The sequence below is a fragment of the Calonectris borealis genome, chromosome W, assembly GCF_964195595.1.
Source record: "Calonectris borealis chromosome W, bCalBor7.hap1.2, whole genome shotgun sequence".
In the NCBI taxonomy this organism is placed as follows: domain Eukaryota; kingdom Metazoa; phylum Chordata; class Aves; order Procellariiformes; family Procellariidae; genus Calonectris; species Calonectris borealis.
The window spans coordinates 28,003,816-28,027,132 of NC_134351.1; the positions used below are offsets into that span (position 1 = coordinate 28,003,816).

At 45.1% G+C, this 23,317-nt stretch overlaps 1 protein-coding gene across 1 annotated transcript in view; it reads right to left on the minus strand.

Annotated features, from left to right (window-relative positions):
- Positions 1-23,317, minus strand: part of LOC142075028 (nuclear factor 1 B-type-like) — a 349,790-nt gene that overhangs the window by 45,091 nt on the left and 281,382 nt on the right. Inside the window, exons 7-8 of the mRNA XM_075136017.1 lie at positions 14,190-14,321; positions 412-596 (exon numbers count right to left, since the gene is read on the minus strand). Coding sequence (XP_074992118.1) covers positions 412-596; positions 14,190-14,321 — 317 coding nt within the window. The remainder of the gene's footprint in view (positions 1-411; positions 597-14,189; positions 14,322-23,317) is intronic.

Here is a 23,317-nt window from a genome sequence, read left to right on the forward strand (position 1 = left end):
GTGTTCTAGCATGTAAACCAAAGGTGAGAATTACAGTGACTTTTAGCATTAGGCTTACTGAAGTTTCCTATCAGTCCTGTAGTCCTTTTGCATATAGAACTGCCACTGAAGATTTGTGTGTTGCAAGAGGAGTGTGGGATTAGAATCTGTTTTGTTATTGCTGCTAGATTCAATACAAGTTTTTTTATTATGATTGACAGAAAAATGGTGAGAGAATATTATTAATCTGCTCCAGCAAACAACCCAATTTATTTATCCATATCTAATTGTAAAACTTGCTGAATCACTTCTATTCCAACTTCCAGGTTGCTCAGATACCAGAACTAGTGAAATATCAGGTCTAAACACCGTAGAAGATAAACATTCCTCAGAAGATTTCTTTTGGAGTGTTCACTTTTTTTTTTACAGTACCTGGCTAGTCTGAGGGCTGGACGGATCATAAGAAGGTACATAATTCTTCAGAGTATCCTGAGGATTCAGGTGGGGAGGATATCTGATCGTTGGATGAGAGAAGTAGCTAGATGGGGCAGGAGGGAGAATAGCTTGTGCTGGAAATGGCAATGTTGAAGGTGGAGGTGGAGTTCTAGTTGAGATAACTAGAGGAAAATAAAATTAAAAAATTAAAATTATTTTGTACCTTGTACAATTCTTCATCTCTATATTACAGCAAGACAAAAAGTCACTTATAAACCAGCACAATGTACTTTTGCTTCATGATATCTTTACACAAACATTTGTGTCCTTCTCTCCTCAGGGAATGGAAAGGGCTATTATTCCAATTTCATAAATGTTATTTTATTCATAAATATTATTTATAAACTAGATTTCTTGTTCTTATGGATTATGCTATCATTTGATTTTATTTTTATTTAAATGTAATAGTGATACTTCAGCAGAAAACATATTCCAGTTATAAAGTTTTCCTCTCTGGAGCCCAAATTAATAAAATAAATATGCTGCTTAATATATAAAACCTATATTTTTGACTACAGTAATCCAACAGACACCAGTCACTGAATCCTAGGAAACAGTGATTCCTCACTGTACTGTACTCTACCTACCTCATGCAGGGACCAGGCAATAGTTATTAAGCAATAATACCATGAATAATTAGCTGACCATTATGAAAATTGTCAGGACCCTGAGTGCACTAATAGGGCTTAATGGCCCTGACCAGCCTCATCTGGGACCACCACCCACACCCTCTGCCCATGGGCCCAGGAGCTACATTTAAGCTCAGCCCTGGGCATTCACTCCTTGCTTGAGCAAGAGGGCACTTATTTTGTACCTTATTAAAAGGGAGAGACAGTACAATGAAAGTGGAGAGAGAGGGGGAAAAAAAAAATAATTTTTGTTTCATTAGTGGGAAGGTACAAAATGAGGCCTAATGTATTGGGTTTATATGGCAAGGTTTTGGTAGCAGGGAGGCTGCAGGGGTGGCTTCTGTGAGGAGATACCAAAAGCTGACCTCATGTCAGACAGAGCCAGTTCCAGCCAACTCCAAAATGGACCCATTGCTGGCCAAGGCTGAGCCAATCAGCGATGTTGGTAGCTTCTCTGTGATAAAATAATTAAGAAAGGGTAAAAAAAGCTGCGCAACAGCAGCTGGGAGAGAGGAGTGAGAATATGTGAGAGAAACAACTCTGCAGACACCAAGGTCAGTGAAGAAGGAGGGGGAGGAGGTGCTCCAGGAACCGGAGCAGAGATTCCCCTGCAGCCTATGGTGAAGACTGTGGTGACACAGGTTGTCCCCCTGCAGCCCATGGAGGACCATGGTGGAGCAGATATCCACTCTGCAGCCCGTGGAGGACCCCATGCCAGAGCAGGTGGATGTGCCCTGAAAGAAGCTGCAGCCTGTGGAGAGTCCATGCAGGAGCAGGCTCCTGTCAGGAACTGTGGCCCCATGGAGTAGACTCCATGCAGGAGCAGGTTTTCTGGCAGGACCTGTGACCCATGCTGGAGCAGTCTGTTCCTGAAGGACTGTATGCTGGGGAATGGACCCATGTTGGAGCAGTTCTTGAAGAATTGCAGCCTGTGGGAAGGATCTACATTGGAGAAGGTCGTGAAGGACTGTCTCCTGTGGGAGGGACCCCATGCTGGAGCAGGGGAAGAGTGTGAAGAGGAAGGAGCAGCAGAGGCAAAGTGTTCTGAACTGACCGTAACCCCCATTCCCCATCCCCTTGCACCTGTAAGATAAACAAGCCATGTGCTGGAAATTCCCTATTATTCTTTAATGTGATGTCTTGGGTTTGCGTGGCAAGGTTTTGGTAGTGGGGGGCTATAGGGGTGGCTTCTGTGAGAAGCTGCTAGAAGCTTCCCCTATGTCCCACGCATTATGACTGCCTCTGCTAAGAAAAAAAGGAGGGTAATTGTCGCAGGCAATTCCATTCTGAGAGGAACAGAGGGCCCAATATGCCGACCAGACCCATCCCACAGGGAATTCTGCTGCCTCCCTGAGGCCCGGGTTAGAGACATAACTAGGAAACTCCCTGGTCTGGTATGGCCTTCTGATTATTACCTGCTATTGGTTATGCAGGTTGGCAGTGAGGAGGTTGCAGAGAGAAGTCCCGAAGGGATCAAAAGGGACTTCAGGGCACTGGGGCAATCGGTTGAAGGATCAGGAGCACAGGTAGTGTTTTCCTCAATCCCTTTGGTGACAGGGAAGAATACTGAAAGGAACAGGAAAACACACCCGATCAACACGTGGCTCAGGGGCTGGTGCCATCGGCGGAATTTTGGCTTTTTTGATCATGGGGAGGTTTACACAGCACCGGGCCTGCTGGAGACAGATGGAGTTCAGCTGTCTCACAGGGGGAAAAGGATTCTTGCTAATGAGTTGGCGGGGCTCATCGAGAGGGCTTTAAACTAGGTTCGAAGGGGGATGGGAATAAAACCAGGCTCATTAGAGAAGAGCCTAGGGGTGGCATGCCAATGTTGGGGGAGAAATCGGTAGCCCAGCTCAAGTGCATCTACACCAATGCATGCAGCATGGGCGGCAAACAGGAGGAGCTGGAAGCCATTGTGGAGCGAGATAGTGTCCTGGTTTTGATGGGATAGAGTTAAATTTCTTCCTAGTGCTGTGTTTTGGATTTAGTATGAGAAGAATGTTGATAACACACTGATGTTTTCAGTTGTTGCTAAGTACCCTGCTAGTCAAGGACACTCAGCTTCCATGCTCTGGAAGAGGCTGGGAGGGAGCATAGCCAGGTGTCGTGGTTTAACCTGGCAGACAGCCAAATACCACACAGCTGCTTGCTCACTCCCCGCCACCCCAGTGGCATGGGGAGAAATTGGAAGGGTAAGAGTGAAGAAAAAACTCATGGGTTGAGATAAAGACAGTTTAATAGAACAGAAAAGGGAAAATAATAACAATAATAGAATATACAAAATGAGTGATGCACAATGCAATTGCTCACCACCCGTGCTGACTGATAACCAAGAAGCGATTGCTAGTTCCTGGAACACGCCTACCATTCATATACTGAGCATGATGTCACATGGTATGAAATACCCCGTTGGCCAGCTGGGCCAGCTGTCCTGGCTATGCTCCCTCCCAATGCTTGTTTGGTTTTGGTTTGGTTGGTTTTTTCTGTGTTGTTTTTTTGCTTTTTGGATTTTTTTCCTGTTTAAACTGAATGTCCTTGACTAGCAGGGTACTTAGCAACAACTGAAAACATCAGTGTGTTATCAACATTCTTCTCAAACTAAATACAAAACACAGCACTAGGAAGAAATTTAACCCTATCCCAGCCGAAACCAGGACACCAGGACAGCTGGCCCAGCTGGCCAACGGGGCATTCCATACCATGTGACATCATGCTCAGTATATGAAGGGTAGGCGTGATCCAGGAAGTACCGATCGCTACTTGGTTATCGGTCAGCGCGGGTGGTGAGCAATTGCAATGTGCATCACTCATTTTGTATATTCTATCATTATCACTATTATCATTATTATTTTCCCTTTTCTGTTCTATAAAACTGTCTTTATCTCAACCCACGAGTTTTTCTCACTCTTACCCTTCCGATTCTCTCCCCGTCCTGCTGGGGGTGGGGGGGAGGAGTGAGTGAGTGGCTGCGTGGTGTTTGGCTGCCTGCCGGGTTAAACCATGACAGTCCTTTTTGGTGCCCAACGTGGGGCTTGAAGGGTTGAGATAACGATAGATCTGACCAAAGTGTGTTAAGGCAAAATTGGTTATAAGCATTCATTATACTGATTGGTCACAATGTTGATTTATTGGCTCTAAAAGTTGTGGGGCTGGCTCTCAGTGTTGGGTTATGTAATACCTTGCTTGCAGTATATGTTCCCTTTTGTGCTGTTTATCACTATTCGGAACAGGGTCAAGGTTATCATTTTGTTGCTGTTTTATGATATGATAAAATCATTGGTTGTAAGTCTAATCGGGTATCTATACTCAGCATTGCCGTCATCTCTGTACCTCGGGAACCACCTCTTAGAAACTATTAGTAATTACACTTTTTTCTCCTCAGAGAATGAATTTAAGGGGGAGACAGGATGGGACACTTTCTCCCACTTGTTCATCTTCCCTTCCATATCTTCAGAAACTCCTTTTTCTTCTATCCTCTTCATGAAGACATCCGCAATATTCCCTGAGAATTTGGAATATCCTTGGGATGTTCAAACAAGCATGTTCATATTGCTATGTCTCCTGAATGTGGTTCAGGCCTTGTTTAGAGTTAAACAACTATTCAGGAATACTGTCCAGAGATCAACCCTCGCGACAGGCACTGTGGCTACTGCAACCCCCACAACAGGCACTGCAGCTACCCAAACCCCAGCAACAGGTACTACAGCTGAACCAGAGGACCAACCCTTGCTGGTATCAGTTGCCCCTATACGTAAAAAGAAATCTTGGAAGCGGAAGGCAGGTCGTTTAGAAAGGGATGATGGAAGAGCAGGGCCATCATGAGGAGGGGACGAGGAAGAGGAAAAACTCATAAACGAGACGGAAACCACCCTGGGTGAGCCGCAAGATATGCGGAAAGATTTCAGCCGTCGTCCAGGCGAGCACATTATCATCTGGCTGCTACAATGCTGGGATAATGGGGCCAGTAGCCTGGAATCAGAGGGGAAGGAAGCCAAACAGCTGGGATCCCTTTCTAGGAAAGGGGGCATTGACAAAGGGATTGGACAAGGGACACAACCCTCAGCCTCTGGAGGTGACTGCTGTCAGGCGTGAAGGAAAGGTATCCCTTCAAGGAAGATGTTATATATCGCCCAAGCGAATGGACCACTATGGAGAGAGGTATCCAGTAGCTGAGAGAATTAGCCGTGCTGGAGGTGGTTTATGATGACCTGAACAACGAGCACATATCCAAAGCTCCAGATGAAGGCCAGTGCACGCGACCCACGTGGCGGAAGTTTGTATGGAGCGCACCAGCGTCATATGCCAGTTTGTTGGCAGTACTGTCCTGGAAGGAGGAAGAACCACCAACGGTGGATGACGTGGTTGCCAGACTCCAGGATTTCAAAGAAACTGTCTCCTCCTCCCTTGTCTCGGCTGTAGAGAAACTGTCCCGGGAGTTCCAGCAACTCAATCAGATCCACAGCAGTATAAGGCTCTAGTAGACACCGATGCACAGTGTACCCTAAAGCCATCAAGCTATAAAGGGGCAGAACCCATTTGTATTTCTGGAGTGACAGGGGGATCCCAAGAGTTAACTGTATTGGAGGCCGAAGTGAGCCTGACCGGGAATGAGTGGCAGAAGCACCCCATTGTGACTGGCCCAGAGGCTCCGTGCATCCTTGGTCTAGACTACCTCAGGAGAGGGTATTTCAAGGACCCAAAAGGGTACCGGTGGGCTTCTGGTATAGCTGCCCTGGAGACGGAGGAAATTAAACAGCTGTCCACCTTGCCCGGTCTCTCGGAGGACCCTTCTGTTGTGGGGTTGCTGAGGGTTGAAGAACAGCAGGTACCAATCGCTACCACAACAGTGCACCGGCGGCAATATCACACCAACCGAGACTCCCTGATCCCCATCCATGAGCTGATTCGTCAACTGGAGAGGCAAGGAGTGATCAGCAAGACTCGCTCACCCTTTAACAGTCCCATATGGCCAGTGCGAAAGTCTAATGGAGAGTGGAGACTAACAGTAGACTATCGTGGCCTGAACGAAGTCACGCTGCCACTGAGTGCTGCCGTGCCGGACATGCTAGAACTCCAATATGAACTGGAATCAAAGGCAGCCAAGTGGTACGCCACAACTGATATCGCTAATGCTTTCTTCTCAATCCCTTCGGCAGCATAGTGCAGGCCACAGTTTGCTTTCACTTGGAGGGGCGTCCAGTACACCTGGAACTGACTGCCCCAGGGGTGGAAACACAGCCCTACTATTTGCCATGGACTGATCCACACCGCACTGCAACAGGGTGAGGCTCCCAAACACCTGCAATACATTGATGACATCATCATATGGGGCAACACAGCAGAAGAAGATTTTGAGAAAGGGAAGAAAGTAATTCAAATCCTTCTGAAGGCTGGTTTTGCCATAAAACAAAGTAAGGTCAAGGGACCTGCACAGGAGATCCAGTTTTTAGGAATAAAATGGCAAGATGGACGTCATCAGATCCCAACAGACATGATGAACAAATTACCAGCCATGTCCCCTCCAACTAGCAAAAAGGAAACACAAGGTTTCTTAGGCGTTGTGGGCCTTTTGAGAATGCATATTCCAGATTACAGCCTGATCGTAAACCCTCTATATCAAGTGACCCAGAAGAAGAACAACTTCAAATGGGGCCCTGAGCAACAACAAGCCTTTGAACAAATTAAACAAGAGATAGTTCATGCAGTAGCCCTTGGGCCAGTCCGGGCAGGACAAGATGTGAAGAATGTGCTCTACACCGCAGCCGGGGAGAATGGCCCTACCTGGAGCCTCTGGCAGAAAGCACCAGGGGAGACTCGAGGTCGACCCTTAGGGTTCTGGAGTCGGGGATACAGAGGATCCGAGGCCCGCTACACTCCAACTGAGAAGGAGATATTGGCAGCATATGAAGGGGTTCGAGGTGCTTCGGAAGTGGTTGGTACTGAAGCACAGCTCCTCCTGGCACCCCGACTGCCGGTGCTGGGCTGGATGTTCAAAGGGAGGGTCCCCTCTACACATCATGCAACCGATGCTATGTGGAGTAAGTGGGTCGCACTGATCACACAACGGGCCCGAATAGGAAACCCCAGTCGCCCAGGAATCTTGGAAGTGATCACGAACTGGCCAGAAGGCAAAGATTTCAGAATATCCCCAGAGGAGGAGGTGACGCGTGCTGAAGAGGCCCCACTGTATAACAAACTACCAGAAAATGAGAAGCAATATGCCCTGTTCACTGATGGGTCCTGTCGTCTTGTGGGAAAGCATCGGACGTGGAAGGCTGCTGTATGGAGTCCTATACGCCAAGTCGCAGAAATTGCTGAAGGAGAAGGTGAATCGAGCCAGTTTGCAGAGGTGAAAGCCATCCAGCTGGCCTTGGACATTGCCGAACGAGAAAAATGGCCAGTACTTTATCTCTATACTGACTCATGGATGGTGGCAAATGCCCTGTGGGGGTGGTTGCAGCAGTGGAAGCAGAACAACTGGCAGCGCAGAGGTAAACCCATCTGGGCTGCCGCATTGTGGCAAGATATTGCTGCCCGAGTAGAGAACCTGGTTGTAAAAGTACGTCATGTAGATGCTCACGTACCCAAGAGTCGGGCCACTGAAGAACATCAAAACAACCAGCAGGTGGACCAGGCTGCTAAGATTGAAGTGGCTCAGGTGGATCTGGACTGGCAACGTAAGGGTGAACTGTTTATAGCTCAGTGGGCCCATGACACCTCAGGCCATCAAGGAAGAGATGCAACATACAGATGGGCTCGTGATCGAGGGGTGGACTTGACCATGGACGCTATTGCACAGGTTATCCATGAATGTGAAACATGCGCTGCCATCAAGCAAGCCAAGCGAGTAAAGCCTCTCTGGTATGGAGGACAATGGTTGAAATATAAATATGGGGAGGCCTGGCAGATTGATTATATCACACTCCCACAAACCTGCCACGGCAAGCGCTATGTGCTCACCATGGTGGAAGCAACCACCGGTTGGCTGGAAACACACCCTGTGCCCCATGCCACTGCCCGGAACACCATCCTGGGCCTTGAAAAGCAAGTCCTATGGCGACATGGCACCCCAGAAAGAATTGAGTCAGACAACGGGACTCATTTCCGAAACACCCTCATAGACACCTGGGCCAAAGAGCATGGCATTGAGTGGGTCTATCACATCCCCTACCATGCACCAGCCTCTGGGAAAATCGAACAATACAATGGACTGCTAAAGACTATGCTGAGGGCAATGGGTGGTTGGACATTCAAGCATTGGGATACACATTTAGCAAAAGCCACCTGGTTAGTCAACACCAGGGGATCTGTTAATCGAGCTGGCCCTGCCCAATCCTAATCCTTACGTACTGTAGAGTGGGATAAAGTCCCTGTTGTGTACTTAAGAAATATGCTGGGGAAGACAATCTGGGTTACTCCTGCCTCTGGCAAGGGAAAACACATCCATGGGATTGCTTTTGCTCAAGGACCTGGGTGCACTTGGTGGGTGATGCGAAAGGATGGAGAGGTCCGGTGTGTACCTCAAGGGGATTTGATTTTGGGTGAAAATAGCCAATGAACTGAATTGTATGATGTCAATTATTATATGATATTGTATATCATTATTTCTATAGTTGCTATCAATGGTATAGCAGTAAAAATCACCCAGATTAATGAAGAAGGAACTAACTCTGATGAAACTGAGCAAAGTAAAACGATGATAGAACCGGACGAGCGCAGTGATAATGGAACCAGAACTAGCCTCAGCATGCAACAGTCCAACACCACACACCATCTCTCCTGCCCTGAAAGACTATTATGACAGATGGAGCCCAAAGTCTTGGACTAAGTGAATTCAATGGACATTTTAGAGTGATGGCCCATAGACTAAGGGAATGATACTCAGTGTGTAGGGTAATTGCCATTCACATCCATTTTATAGTATTTATTATTCTATTATTTCAAAACCCATCCCATGCCCTTCCCAAAAGAACAATTAAAAAATGTATCTTTGCTAAAAATAAAAGATACATAAGTCTCACTATTTCATATTTTCCATGTCTCAGTGTCCTGGTTTCAGCTGGGATTGAGTTAAATTTTTTCCCAGTAGCTGGTATAGTGCTGTGTTTTGGATTTAGTATGAGAAGAATGTTGATAACACACTGATGTTTTCAGTTGTTGCTAAGTACCCTGCTAGTCATGGACATTCAGTTTCCATGCTCTACCAAGCAGAACTGGGAGGGAGCATAGCCAGGAAAGCTGGCCCAGCTGGCCAACGGGGTATTCCATACCATGGGACATCATGCTCAGTATATGAATGGTTTTTGGGCATTGCTCGGTGGGTGGTGAGCAATTGCTTTGTGCATCACTCATTTTGTATATTCTATCGTTATCATTATTATTTTCCCTTTTCTGTTTTGTTAAACTGTCTTTATCTCAACCCACAAGTTTTTCTCACTCTTACCCTTCTGATTCTCTCCCCGTCCCACTGTGGCGGGGGGGAGTGAGTGAGCAGCTGCGTGGTGTTTGGCTACCTGCTGGGTTAAACCACGACAGATAGCTAGGACTTAGTTGCCATCACAGAAACATGGTGGGATGACTCTCATGACTGGAGTGCTGCAATGGATGGGTATAAGCTCTTCAGAAGGGACAGGCGAGGAAGGAGAGGCGGTGGGGTAGCCCTGTATGTTAGGGAGTGCTTCGACTGTCTACAGCTCAATGATTGCAATGATAAGGTCGAGTGCTCGTGGGTAAGGGTGAGGGCGAAGGCTAACAAGGCAGATATCCTGCTGGGAGTCTGTTATAGAACACTCAACCAGGATGAAAAGGAAGATGAAGCATTCTACAACGGCTGGCAGAAGTCTCACAATCGCTAGCCCTTGTTCTCGTGGTGGACTTCAACTTGCTAGATATCTGCTGGAAATACAATACAGCAGAGAGGAAACAGTCGAGGAGGTTCCTGGAGTGTGTGGAAGATAACTTCCTGGCACAGCTGGTGAGTGAGCCTACCAGGGGAGGTGCCTCGCCTGACCTGCTGTTTACAAAAAGAGAAGGACTGGTGGGAGATGTGGTGGTCGGAGGCCGTCTTGGGCTTAGAGACCATGAAATGATAGAATACTCAATACTTGGTGAAGTAAGGAGGGGGGTCAGCAAAACCGCTACCATGGACTTCCAGAGGGGCAGACTTTGGCCTGTTCAGGACACTGGTTGAGAGAGTCCCTTGGGAGACAGTCCTGAAGGGCAAAGGGGTCCAGGAGGCCGGACATTCTTCAAGAAGGAGGTCTTAAAGGCGCAGGAGCAGGCTGTCCCCATGTGCCGTAAGAAGAACGAGCGGGGAAGACGACCGTCCTGGCTGAACAGGGAGCTTTTGCTGGGACTCAGGAAAAAAAGGAGAGTTTACCACTTGTGGAAAAAGGGGCAGGGAACTCAAGAAGAGTACAGGGATCTCGTTAGGTCATAGAATCATAGAATCGTAGAATCATTAAGGTTGGAAAAGACTTCTAAGATCATCGAGTCCAACCATCAACCCAACACCACCATGCCCACTACACCATGTCCCTAAGCGCCTCATCTACATGTCTTTTAAATACTCCCAGGGATGGTGACTCAACCACTTCCCTGGGCAGCCTGTTCCAAGGCTTGACCACTCTTTCAGTAAAGAAATTTTTCCTGATGTCCAGTCTAAACCTCCCTTGGCGCAACTTGAGGCCATTTCCTCTCGTCCTATCGCTAGTTACTTGGCAGAAGAGACCAACACCCACCTCACTACAACCTCCTTCCAGGTAGTTGTAGACAGCGATGAGGTCTCCCCTCAGCCTCCTCTTCTCCAGGCTAAACAGTCCCAGTTCCCTCAGCCGCTCCTCATAAGACTTGTTCCCTAGACCCTTCACCAGCTTCATTGCCCTCCTCTGGACACACTCCAGCACCTCAATGTCTTTCTTGTAGTGAGGGGCCCAAAACGGAACACAGGATTCGAGGTGCGGCCTCACCAGGGCCAAGTACAGGGGCACGATCATCTCCCTACTCCTGCTGGCCGCACTATTTCTGATACAGGCCAGGATGCCGTTGGCCTTCTTGGCCACCTGGGCACACTGCCGGCTCATGTTCAGCTGGCTGTCAACCAGCACCCCCAGGTCCTTTTCCTCTGGGCAGCTTTCCAGCCACTCTTCCCCAAGCCTGTAGCATTGCATGGGGTTGTTATGACCTTGAGGTCTTATGAGGAGCGGCTGAGGTCTCTTCTGCCAAGTAACTAGCGATAGGACGAGAGGAAATGGCCTCAAGTTGCGCCAAGGGAGGTTTAGATTGGACATTAGGAGAAATTTCTTTACTGAAAGAGTGGTCAGGCCTTGGAACAGGCTGCCCAGGGAATTGGTTGAGTCACCATCCCTGGGAGTATTTAAAAGACGTGTAGATGAGGCCCTTAGGGACATGGTGTAGTGGGCATGGTGGTGTTGGGTTGACGGTTGGACTCGATGATCTTAGAGGTCTTTTCCAACCTTAATGATTCTATGATCACCCACAAGTCCTTCTCTGTTCGCAAACAACAGGTCCAGCAAGGCGCCTTCCCTAGTTGGCTCACTCACCAACTGTGTCAGGAAGTTATCTTCCACACATTCCAGGAACCTCCTAGACCTTTTCCTCTCTGCTGTATTGTATTTCCAGCCGACATCTAGTAAGTTGAAGTCCCCCATGAGAACAAGGGCTAGCGGTTGTGAGACTTCTCCCAGCTGCTTATAGAATATTTCATCTGCCTCTTCATCCTCGTTGGGTGGTCTATAACAGACTCCCACCATGATATCTGCCTTGTTGGCCTTTCCCCTGATTCTTACCGATAAACACTCCACCCTTTCATCACCATCATCAAGCTCTAGACAGTCAAAACACTCCCTAACATACAGGGCTACCCTACCGCCTCTCCTTCCTAGCCTATCCCTTCTGAAGAGTTTATAGCCATCCATTGCAGCACTCCAGTTGTGTGAGTCATCCCACCATGTTTCCGTGACTGCAACTATAGCATAGTCTTCCAGCTGCACAATGGCTTCCAGCTCCTCCTGTGTGTTGCCCATGCCGCGTGCATTGGTGTAGATGCACTTCAGTTGGGCTATTGATCCTGCCACCTTTTTTGGGAGAGAAGCCCTAATTCCTATGTGACCATTCTCAGGCGCTTCCGTGTTTTCTAACACATCAACAACCCTTATGTCTTTGCTGCTGCGTGGATCTCCACCCCCTACCCCCACTGAGATGGCTAAGGTGCTGCGCGCATTAGTACAGAGACATTTCAAATGTGCTCCAGTGCACTCGGCACATCGTGGAGCAGACTGAAGAACCTCGCTAGCACACCGTCCCTCAAACATTGGCATGTCTGGGAGATAAGATCTTAAATTCAGTTGGCTTACTGTGGGACTGATACAGATATAGGAACACTAATGGACTGTATTTGGTTTGCATGGCAAGGTTTTGGTAGCAGCGGGGGCTACAGGGGTGGCTTCTGTGAGAAGATGCCAGAAGCTTCCCCTATGTCAGATAGAGCCAGTGCCATCCGGCTCCAAGACGGACCCACCACTGGCCAAGGCTGAGCCAATCAGCAATGGTGGTAGAGCCTCTGTGATAATATATTTAACAAGGGGGGAAAAAACTGCTGCACAACAGCAGCTGGGAGACAGGAGCGAGAATATGTGAGAAAAACAACTCTGCAGACACCAAGGTCAGTGAAGAAGGAGGGGGAGGAGGTGCTCCAGGCGCCAGAGCAGAGATTCCCCTGCAGCCCGTGGTGAAGACCACGGTTAAGCAGGTTGTCCCCCTGCAGCCCATGGAGTTCCACGGTGGAGCAGATATCCACCTGCAGCCCATGGAGGACTCCACACTGGAGCAGGTGGATGCGCCCAAAGGAGGCTGTGACCCCGTGGAGAGCCCGCGCTGGAGCAGGCTCCTGGCAGGACCTGTGAACCTGTGGAGAGAGGAGCCCACGCTGGAGCAGGTCTGCTGGCAGGACTTGTGACCCTGTGGGGGACCCATGCTGGAGCAGTCTGTTCCTGAAGGACTGCACCCCATGGAAGGGACACATGCTGGAGCAGTTCTTGAAGAACTGCAGCCCATGGGAAGGACTCATGTGGGAGAAGTTCATGGAGGACTGTCTCCTGTGGGAGGGACCCCACGCTGGAGCAGGGGAAGAGTGTGAGGAGGAAGGAGTGGCAGAGACAATGTGTGATGAACTGACCACAACCCCCATTCCCCTGTCCCCCTGTGCCGCTCGGGGGGAGGAGGTAGAGAAATTGGGAGTGAAGTTGAGCCCGGGAAGAAGGGAGGGGTGGGGGGAAGGTGTTTGAAGTTTTGTTTTTATTTCTCATTACCCTACTCTGATTTTGATTGGTAATAAACTAAATTAAATTTCCCCAAGTCGAGTCTGTTTTGCCCGTGATGGTAATTGGTGAGTGATCTCCCTGTCCTTATCTTGACCCATGAGCCTTTCGTCATATTTGTCTCTCCCCTGTCCAGCTGAGGAGGGGGAGTGACAGAGCAGCTTGGTGGGCACTTGGCGTCCAGCCAAGGTCAACCCACCACACTTGACAAGCCATCACAATTCAAGTGCCTTCTTCAGCCTTTAATCTCTGCATGCAAATCCCATACAAAATCAATGAAAGTTTTACTATAGATGTCAGGAAGTAGTTGATGAAAAATATCAGAATGCCGTATCACTAGACAGATTGTGCAAAAGAAGCCTTGGTATCTATTTCACTGTTTCATATATTCAGCCTGGTTATGACTTCTATTGGGTATGAAACTGAGTGAAATCTTACCCATTAATGTACATAATAGAATGCGCTCATAGTACCAACAATTTTAAAAAAGAATACAAATGGAGATTTGGGAGGATTATTTTCTATGTCAACTTCTTCATGCGGTTGGCTTATTTTATTTACTGGCTTATTTTAGTCCTTTCCAGTGACTTGAAACAGTCAAGCTATGTTTAATGAGGATTCCTGCAAGGAAACTACACAATCTCCAACACACTTCATTCCCTTTCTGCTCTAAGAAAAGCTTCAAAAAGCATATCAGAAGACCAAATAAATAGGGAAGTATTTCTTCCTCCTTCATAGCCCTCACCACTGTGTGCAACTCCTGGGATTCCTGAATGGGGATGCTGGGGAAAAGTGCTCAGTCTTGGTGAAGAATCCTGGGAAGTTGTAGGACTAAACAAAGTCTTTTCAGGTTTCTTGATTGTAGGAGAAGACATATCTGCAATGGAAATACAACACAACATTCACATTAGCCTAGAAGCCCAGTGTTACACTTCAGTACGCATCATTTTGTAAACTGAAAATATTTATGTTTACAACTCTTTATATAAATCACTTTGTAACCCAACTTCCCTGTGACCAATAAACTAATTTTAAAATTTCCAACATGTTAATGAATATTATTCCACTGCTCTTTGTCCTGCAAAAAACTCTACATACCTTTTATACCAGACAAGCCAAACAGTGAAGATACCTATGCCTTCAGAAACTCCCTAGACGCAGTCTTACAGAACATCACAATACTATCTGTTCCTTCAACAGCCACATATTCTTTATTGCACTTTTTAATGGAACTCCTACACTCAGGTGTGTAGGGTAATTGCCATACACATTCCATTTTATAGTATTTATTATTCTATTATTTCAAAACCCATCCCATGCCCTTCCCAAAAGCACAATTAAACAATGTAACTTTGCTAAAAATAAAAGATACATAAGTCTCACTAGTTAATATTTTCCATGTCTCAGTGTCCTGATTTCGGCTGGGATGGAGTTAAATTTCCTCCTAGTGCTGTGTTTTGGATTTAGTATGAGAAGAATGTTGATAACACACTGATGTTTTTAGTTGTTGCTAAGTACCCTACTTAGCAACGTCAAGGACATTCAGCTTCCCATGCTCTGCCAAGTTCACAAGAGGTTGGGAGGGAGCATAGCCAGGACAGCTGGCCCAGCTGGCCAACGGGGTATTCCATACCATGTGACGTCATGCTCAGTATATGAATGGTAGGCATTCCAGGAAATAGCAATCACTACTTGGTTATCGGTCAGCACGGGTGGTGAGCAATTGCATTGTGCATCTGTCATTTTGTATATTCTATCATTATCATTATTATTATTATTTTCCCTTCCTTTTCTGTTTTATTAAACTGTCTTTATCTCAACCCAGGAGTTTTTCCTCACTCTTACCCTTCCGATTCTCTCCCCGTCCCACTGTGACAGAGGGGAGTGAGCAAGCGGCTGCGTGGTGTTTGGCTGCCTGCCAGGTTAAACCACGACACTCAGGTGTGACTGATCAACAAACCCCTACAATGGAAGAAGGCTCAGAGGAGATGGACACAGGCCATATGCTCATGAAGCTCAGGGAAGAATGCAGGCAGTGACCACAGCTGTTGTAAAGAAAGCTGAACTTCTCTCAACACAAAGGGGACCTGAAGGTGGCCTTTGTTTTAGATAAATGGCTGTATCAGTTGAGTGGATCAACTGGTTGTGTAAATGGCCTTCCCTGAGTTAATCAAAAAGGTGTGAATGTCTTCCTGAGCTAGCCAGACCAGCATGGAGGAAGTGTATAGGAGTCTCAGCCCAACAAAGAGTATAAAAACTGAGCAACCAATAAAATGAACTTTGAAGAGAGCAATGAGCTCGAGCTGGCTTCAACCCATGTATTCCTTCCCGATGACTGGGGATGCCCAGCGTCATCACGGTGAGCATACAGAGACCAGTAATGGGAATCACATTTGTATTGTGATCCAACTGTATATTGCAATTGCTATAATTGTGTTGTGATTTCAGTATATTTCTGTATCACACTGATAAATCAAAATCCCACGTAACATCAAATATATTCAAATAAGTAAATTTTGCATTAAAACATTAAACCCTCCTTATGTGGAATACCTAAAAGAAGCTGGTCAGAGAGTATTGGACTCTGACATCAAGTAAGGTCTTCCCACCTCTTCCAATTTCCATATCAACAATAAACATCTCTTTTGGGCTCACTGTGTGAAGATAACACAATAGCTTTGACAAATGAAAAATTTCTACTATATAAAATTGTTGGTACTACATAAAGTAAACACTGTATTCTGTCTGAAATTTTAATTAATTAAAATGTATTTGTACTTTGAACCAAATTAAGTTATTCGGTTTCTGAGTTAATTATAACATTTATTTATAGGGCACACATCAGCATCATATGAGAGTTCAATTTCAAATCAATGAGACTAACATATTCATACATATTTTACTGAATTGTGGCTATGTTGTATCTGACTTTCCTACATGGATTATGCTACTCTTATCCTTAGTGTGATATTGTCACTTTTAATATTAGCACACTACATTGTACTATTCTTGGAGACATTAAATCTTAGAAGTTGAAGATGGGTTTGCCCTGTAAAATGCGAGTGCCCTAATGATAGTAAATTCAGCCAGTGCTTTCTGAACTGACTGGAGTTTAAGTGTTAATATTGACCTAGAACACCTTACCTAACTCAGGACCTCTCTACCTGAGAGACTGCTTTGTCTCTGCCACTCTTCCACAGTTGAGGCCTGTGAAGGCACTGGCACCTGGATGCTCTAGAATAATGGTAACAATTCCCCTTCATCCCTTCCATTTTCTGCTCAAATGACAGCCCCAGCTTCTTCGTGTAAGACCCTAGTTTCATCTCAGAACAAGGATCTTTTCACTATTTCACAACAGAGGTATGTTTTTATAAAACATAGAACAAAACTCATCAATTATCACCTTTGTACTGTGGTTCTAATGTGTGCGCATACGCTATCACTGAAAAAACATTCCAATGTTATTTTCTGGGGGAAAAAAAAGGACAAGACAAGTGTGCCTGAATAACTTGTAGTTACAGCCTTTCACTAGTATACTGTGTTCAGCAATATTTGTCACATACCTTACCAGTAATCAAACACCCTGATAAAATTATTTCTGGGACACAATTTCATTATACCACATGTAGGTTATTGCAAGAGAGAGAATATAAAAAGAGTTAAATTTTATTACTAATTAAAAGTACTGCAAGTAAATTTCCCTAAGGAAAAAATAAACTACAGATTGGAGGTAAAAACTCTTTCACTTATGAAAAACCACATTCAGCAAAAGAACTCTTGAAAGAATGAATTGCCTAGCTCCTGCTTAGAAGTTTTGCATATGTCTGCAGCTCTGATTTCTGAAATGAAACAGAGATTTAATTTATTTGCTGACTGTTACTTCATTAAAAAATGCAAAAGTTGTTGGATTTTTTTTAAACAAAATTATTTTAGCTGCTTTAAAGAAGAATGCTATATGAACTGCAATGTAATGAGGATACCTATTAAATTTGAAAATAATTTACTGAAAAGGAGATTTGTGGCTATTATAACCCTAGTATTTTGCTTTAAAGCTATGGCATTTTTCCTGCTTTCACTTTAGAGCAATGAGAATTCTAGTCAGTATATACAGGACAGCATAAATTACAAAGCAAATACATCAAACTGTTCTACCACAGAAGACTCTCTTCACCAAGGTGAATGCTACTGATGATAGTAATACAAAATTCTGCACTGCCAGAAAATACCCATTACCTACCAAAACAAACTTTAATATATCCTGCACAGCACAGTGAAGTACCTTCAGAAAGATGTCATATATAGAATACACAACTGTAAAGAATGAAAGGCTGAAATACGTGTAGCAGCTTCTTTGTTAAAACAATGTACTTTGCATCATAATGGCACATTCATGTTCTAGTCACAGAAAAAAAACCTAGATAAAACCATTTTCAACATGCTGTTCATACAATTCTAGTGAAAGTGTGGAAGTTACAAAGTCCATAACATTACTAACAAGGCATCAGAGACATCCCTTCATACTACAGTTTCAAACAAACTGGTCATTTCTAGGAGGCAATACCTGAGTTAATTTCTGATGCCAGAGTATATTCTATCTACAAACATTACATTCAGCTGAGCCTGACTCTCCACTGCCTCACACCTTGTGGGGTAGCTTACTAAGATTTTTACTTCATGTCAGATAGGTGTAAGATGATGATGAATCATGTCCACTGTGCTCAGCAGAATTAGTCTCACGCATGAGAAGACGGCTTGGCACTGAGGTTGGCTGAGAACCAAGAATTCTAGAAACCAAAAAATGTTAATTAATATCCTTCACAAAAGGACCTTTTGACATTATGACATCTTATTTTTTTGAAAGGTGGACATGTCTGAACAACTTGATGTCTAAAATGCTTAATGCCTGGGATAGTGAAGCCCACACTTGTATTCCTGTTCAACATCAGGCAGAGATCAGGCTTTGAGTCTAGATATTCCATATTTCATGTCAACGTGCTGAACACTGGTTTATTAGCTAGAGTCTCTTTCTTCCTCACCATAAATTTAATCTAAGACCAAAGAAAAGCCCGCCTAATATTTTTTTGCTGATGAAAAATCAATGTTTTCTAGGGCTGAAAATCATCAAAACACTCCTGATCAGTTTACTTGGTACCTTTCTGAGCAAAATATTTCAACATATAAACATTCAGTAATCTCCTATCTTCGAATCAACCTTTTCAGCTCCAAGAATATTTTCACAGGCACACCTCTGATACTGGGTAATCCAGTCTATCAAATTGACACTGGTTTCCCTTCCAGCACCCATGCCCAAAGACAATCAAAAAGCACGCTATGCTTTTTTGCCATTTCCAGCAGGCAAACCATTTTATCGCATTATGTTTGGTGATGAGTGGTGAAAGAGATAAGAAAAGAAAACTGAAGTTTCCTGCAGTGCTATTTTCAGTACTACAGCTGGAGAGAAAACACTTAGACAATATTGCACTTTAGGAAAGTTATGGCAAAATGGGAATCAATTTCTTAAAGCATCAACTGAATTACTTTATTTGTCATTCTCTATTAATCCTTTCCATTCAATTTCATTATTTTATTTCCGGTGTTCAAAATGTATTGTGATACCTAAGAGAGGAAAGTGATGCAAGAACTTTCAGTTGACTGTAAGATCATGAGAGCCAGAAATCCTTTAGACTGGGCAAGCAGATCAACCTTCTAATCCTCACCTACAAGCAAACTTTACAGAGTACTGAATTCTATTGCCAGTCTGTTGCTCTTTAGAGTCCTCAAATTTTAACAGATTTATTAACCTCAACAGCATTTCCTTTCATAAACATAGAAGGGTTCTATCTATATGTCCTTATATGTCCCAGAATATCAAATAACAAAAACATTCCTCCATACAGACAAGTTGTAGGGTGCTTTTTATTGCTGTGGATGATCAACTGCATAAAGATCATAGAATCATAGAATCATAGAATGGTTTGGGTTGGAAGGGACCTTTAAAGATCATATAGTTCCAACCCCTCTGCCATGGGCAGGGACATCTTCAACTAGATCAGGTTCCTCAAAGCCTCGTCCAACCTGACCTTGAACACTTCCAGAGATGGGGCATCCACAACTTCTCTGGGCAACCTGCTCCAGTGTCTCACCACCCTCATCATAAAACATTTCTTCCTTATGTCCAACCTAAATCAGTCCTCTTTCAGTTTAAAACCGTTGCCCCTTGTCCTCTCACTACAGGCCCTGCTAAAAAGTCTCTCTTCATCTTTCTTATAAGTCCCCTTTAAGTATTGAAAGGCTGCAATAAGGTCTCCCAGGCTGAACAACCCCAACTCTCTCAGCCTTTCTTCATAGGAGAGGTGTTCCATCCCCCTGATCATTTTCGTGGCCCTCCTCTGGACCCGCTCCAACAGGTCCATGTCTTTCTTGTACTGAGGGTTCCAGAGCTGGATGCAGTACTCCAGGTGGGGTCTCACCAGAGCAGAGTAGAGGGGCAGAATCACCTCCCTTGACCTGCTGGCCACGCCTCTTTTGATGCAGCCCAGGATACGATTGGCTTTCTGGGCTGCAAGTGCACATTGACAGCTCATATCTAATTTTTCATCTACCAATATTCCAATATTCTGAAGACATGGAAAACTAAATATCTTGATTATATTAAAGTATCCTCATTTTTACTGATAAAAAGTAAAACAGTTCAATACAGTTCTTCAAATGTTAAAAATATATACACTAGCATTTAAAAAGTATAATTCCACTGCATTCTTATTTAAATTAGGATATTTTGAAATTTGCATACGCATTTCTTAAAATTAATATTTTCTAATTTTTTAATCAGTTGAGTAAAACAAATGTATCGTAAAACAAATGTATCATAAAACAGGGCAAAATGGAGGATGTGGGGGTCAGATTACAGGTTTAAAGTTGAACATATACACATAAAAGCCATATCCCAGAGTAGTTTCAAAAAATGTGTAACAGTATGACAGGACATACGGACTTAATGCTCAACAGTTATTTGATGGTATCACATGACATGTAAATAATTAACTGCAACGACAAAGAGTTTCTTTCTGTTTAAATTTACATTTATACTCCACTAAAATGGCTCTGAAACTATGGCAAGCTAACTTGCAAGAACAGCAGGTGATAATTCTGCATCCATTTCCTACAAACCTCCCATCCTGAAGAGTGGCAACTTTCTTCTTCATCTGAATGTAATAGCAAACTTTGCAATGAAGTTACTGATTGCCACACTGTAATCTAATGTGTTATTCATAATCACCGAATGGTTGAGATATGAAGGGACCTCTGGATATCATTTAATCCAAACCCCTGTTCAAAGCAGGGTCAACTAGAGCAGGTTGCCCAGGACTGTGTCCAATCAAGGAAATGCCAAGGAATATTGCCAAGGATGGAGACTCTACAACCTCTCTGGGCAACCTATTCCAGTGCTTGGTCACCCTCACAGTAAAATGTTTTTTTCTTATGTTTAAGTGGAATTGCCTGTATTTCAATTTGTGCCCATTGCCTCTGGTCCTGTCACTGGACACCACTGAGGAGAGTCTGGCTCCATCCTCTTTGCCCCCTCCCATCAGGATTTATACACAATGATAAGATTCCCCCTGAGCTTTCTCTTCTCTAGGCTAAACAGTTCCAGCTCTCAACCTCTCCTTGTATGACAGATGCTACAGTCCCTTAATCATCTCTGTGTCCCTGCACTGGAGTCATTCCAGTATTTCCATGTCTCTCCTGTATGAGGGAGCCAAGAATTAGACACAGTACTCCAGATACAGCCTCACCAGTGCTGAGTAGAGGGGAAGTATAACCTCCGTCGACCTGCTGACAACGCTCTTTGTAATGCAGCCCAGGATGCTGTTGGCGGCCTTTGTGGCAAGGGCACATTGCTTACTCGTGTTCAGATTGTTGTCCACCAGGACCCCCAGGTCTTTTATTACAAAGCTGCTTTGCAGCTGGATGGCCCCCAGCATATACTGGTGCATGAGGTTATTCTTCCCCAGGTGCTGGACTTGCCATTTCCCTTTGTTGAACTGCATGAGGTTTCTGTCAGCCCATTTGTCCACCCTGTTGAGGTTTCTTTTCTATTCTTTTTATTCAGCAGCAAACTGTATCAAACACTCCTTCCAATTTGGGGTCATCAGCAAACTTGCTGAGGGTTTACTCTGCCCCTTCATCCAGGTCATTAACAGAGAGGTTAAACAGTATTGTCCCCAGTATCGACCCCTGGAGTACACCACTAGTGACTGGCCTCCAGCTGGACATGGTGTCACTGATCACAACCCTCCGAGCCTGGCAGTTCAGTCAGTTTTCAATCTACTTCAGTCTATTTATCTAGTCCATACTTCATTAGTTTTTCTATGAGGATGTCAAAAAGCCTAACTAAAGTTGGGAGATAAGCAACATGCACTACTCTCCCCTCATCCATCAAGCTTGTAATTTCAACACTATGAGGTTGGTCAGGCATGATTTCCCCTTTGTAAATCTGTATTGGGCATATGTGGCAAGGTTTTGGTAGCCGGGGGCTGCAGTGGTGGCCTCTATGGGAAGAGGTAAAAGAGGTATGGGGCTGCCCTGTGCCAGACACAGCTGGTTCCAGCCAGCTCGGTATCAGACCCACCGCAGGACAAAGCTGAGTCAATCAGAGAAGTTTGTGGCGGCTCTGTGAAAACATATTTAAGAAAGGGCAGTAAACACTGGACATGCAGAGGAGGAGGGGAAAAAAGATTGAGAAACAACAGAGGGAACACCAAGGTCAGAGAAAGAGGAGGAGGAGGTGCTCCATGGCAGAGCAGATGTTCCCTGCAGCCTGTGGAGGACCCATGCTGGAGTAGAGTAAAAGTGTGAGAGGAAAGGAGTGGCAGAAAGACACTTTTATGTACAGACTGTAAACACACACACACCCATCCCCCCTGCACCACTAGGGAGAAGGAAGAAGAGAGGAGTTTGAAGGTGTCGTGGTTTAACCTGGCAGCAGCCAAATACCACGCAGCCGCTCGCTCACCCCCCCCGCCGGGTGGGATGGGGGAGAGAATCAGAAGGGTAAAAGTGAGAAAAACTCGTGGGTTGAGATAAAGACAGTTTAACAGGTAAAGCAAAAGCCGCGCACGCAAGCAAAGCAAAACAAGGAATTCATTCACCACTTCCCATCGGCAGGCAGGTGTTCAGCCATCGCCAGGAAAGCAGGGCTCCATCACGCGTAACGGTTACTTGGGAAGACACACGCCATCACTCCGAACGCCCCCCCTCCTTCTTCTTCACCCAGCCTTATATGCTGAGCATGACGTCATATGGTATGGAATAGCCTATTGGCCAGCTGGGCCAGCTGCCCTGGCCACACTCCCTCCCAGCCCCCTGCACATCTGGCAGGGCATGGGAAGATGAAAAGTCCTTGACTAGCGTAAATAATACCTAGCAACAACCAAAACATCAGCGTGTCATCAACATTATTCTCACACTACATCCAAAACACAGCACTATACCAGTTAATAGGAAGAAAATCAACTCCATCCCAGCCAAAACCAGGACAGAAGGGAAAGAGTGAAACCTAGCCTGGGAAAGTAGGGGAGGAAACATGTTGTTTTAATGTTTGTCTTCTTGTTTCTCACTACCCAAATCTATTTTAATGGGCACTAAATTAAATTAATTTTCCCCAAGTTGAGTCTGTTTCACCTGTGACAGTAATTGGTAAGCAATCTTTATCTTGACTCACAAGCTTTCTCATCCTATTTTCTCCCTCTGTCCTGCTGAGGAAGGGGAGTGAGAGAGCGGCTGGGCAGGCATTTGGCTGTTAGCCAGGCTAACCCACCACAAAATCCATGCTTACTATTCCCAGTCACCTTCTTGTCCTTCATATGTTTG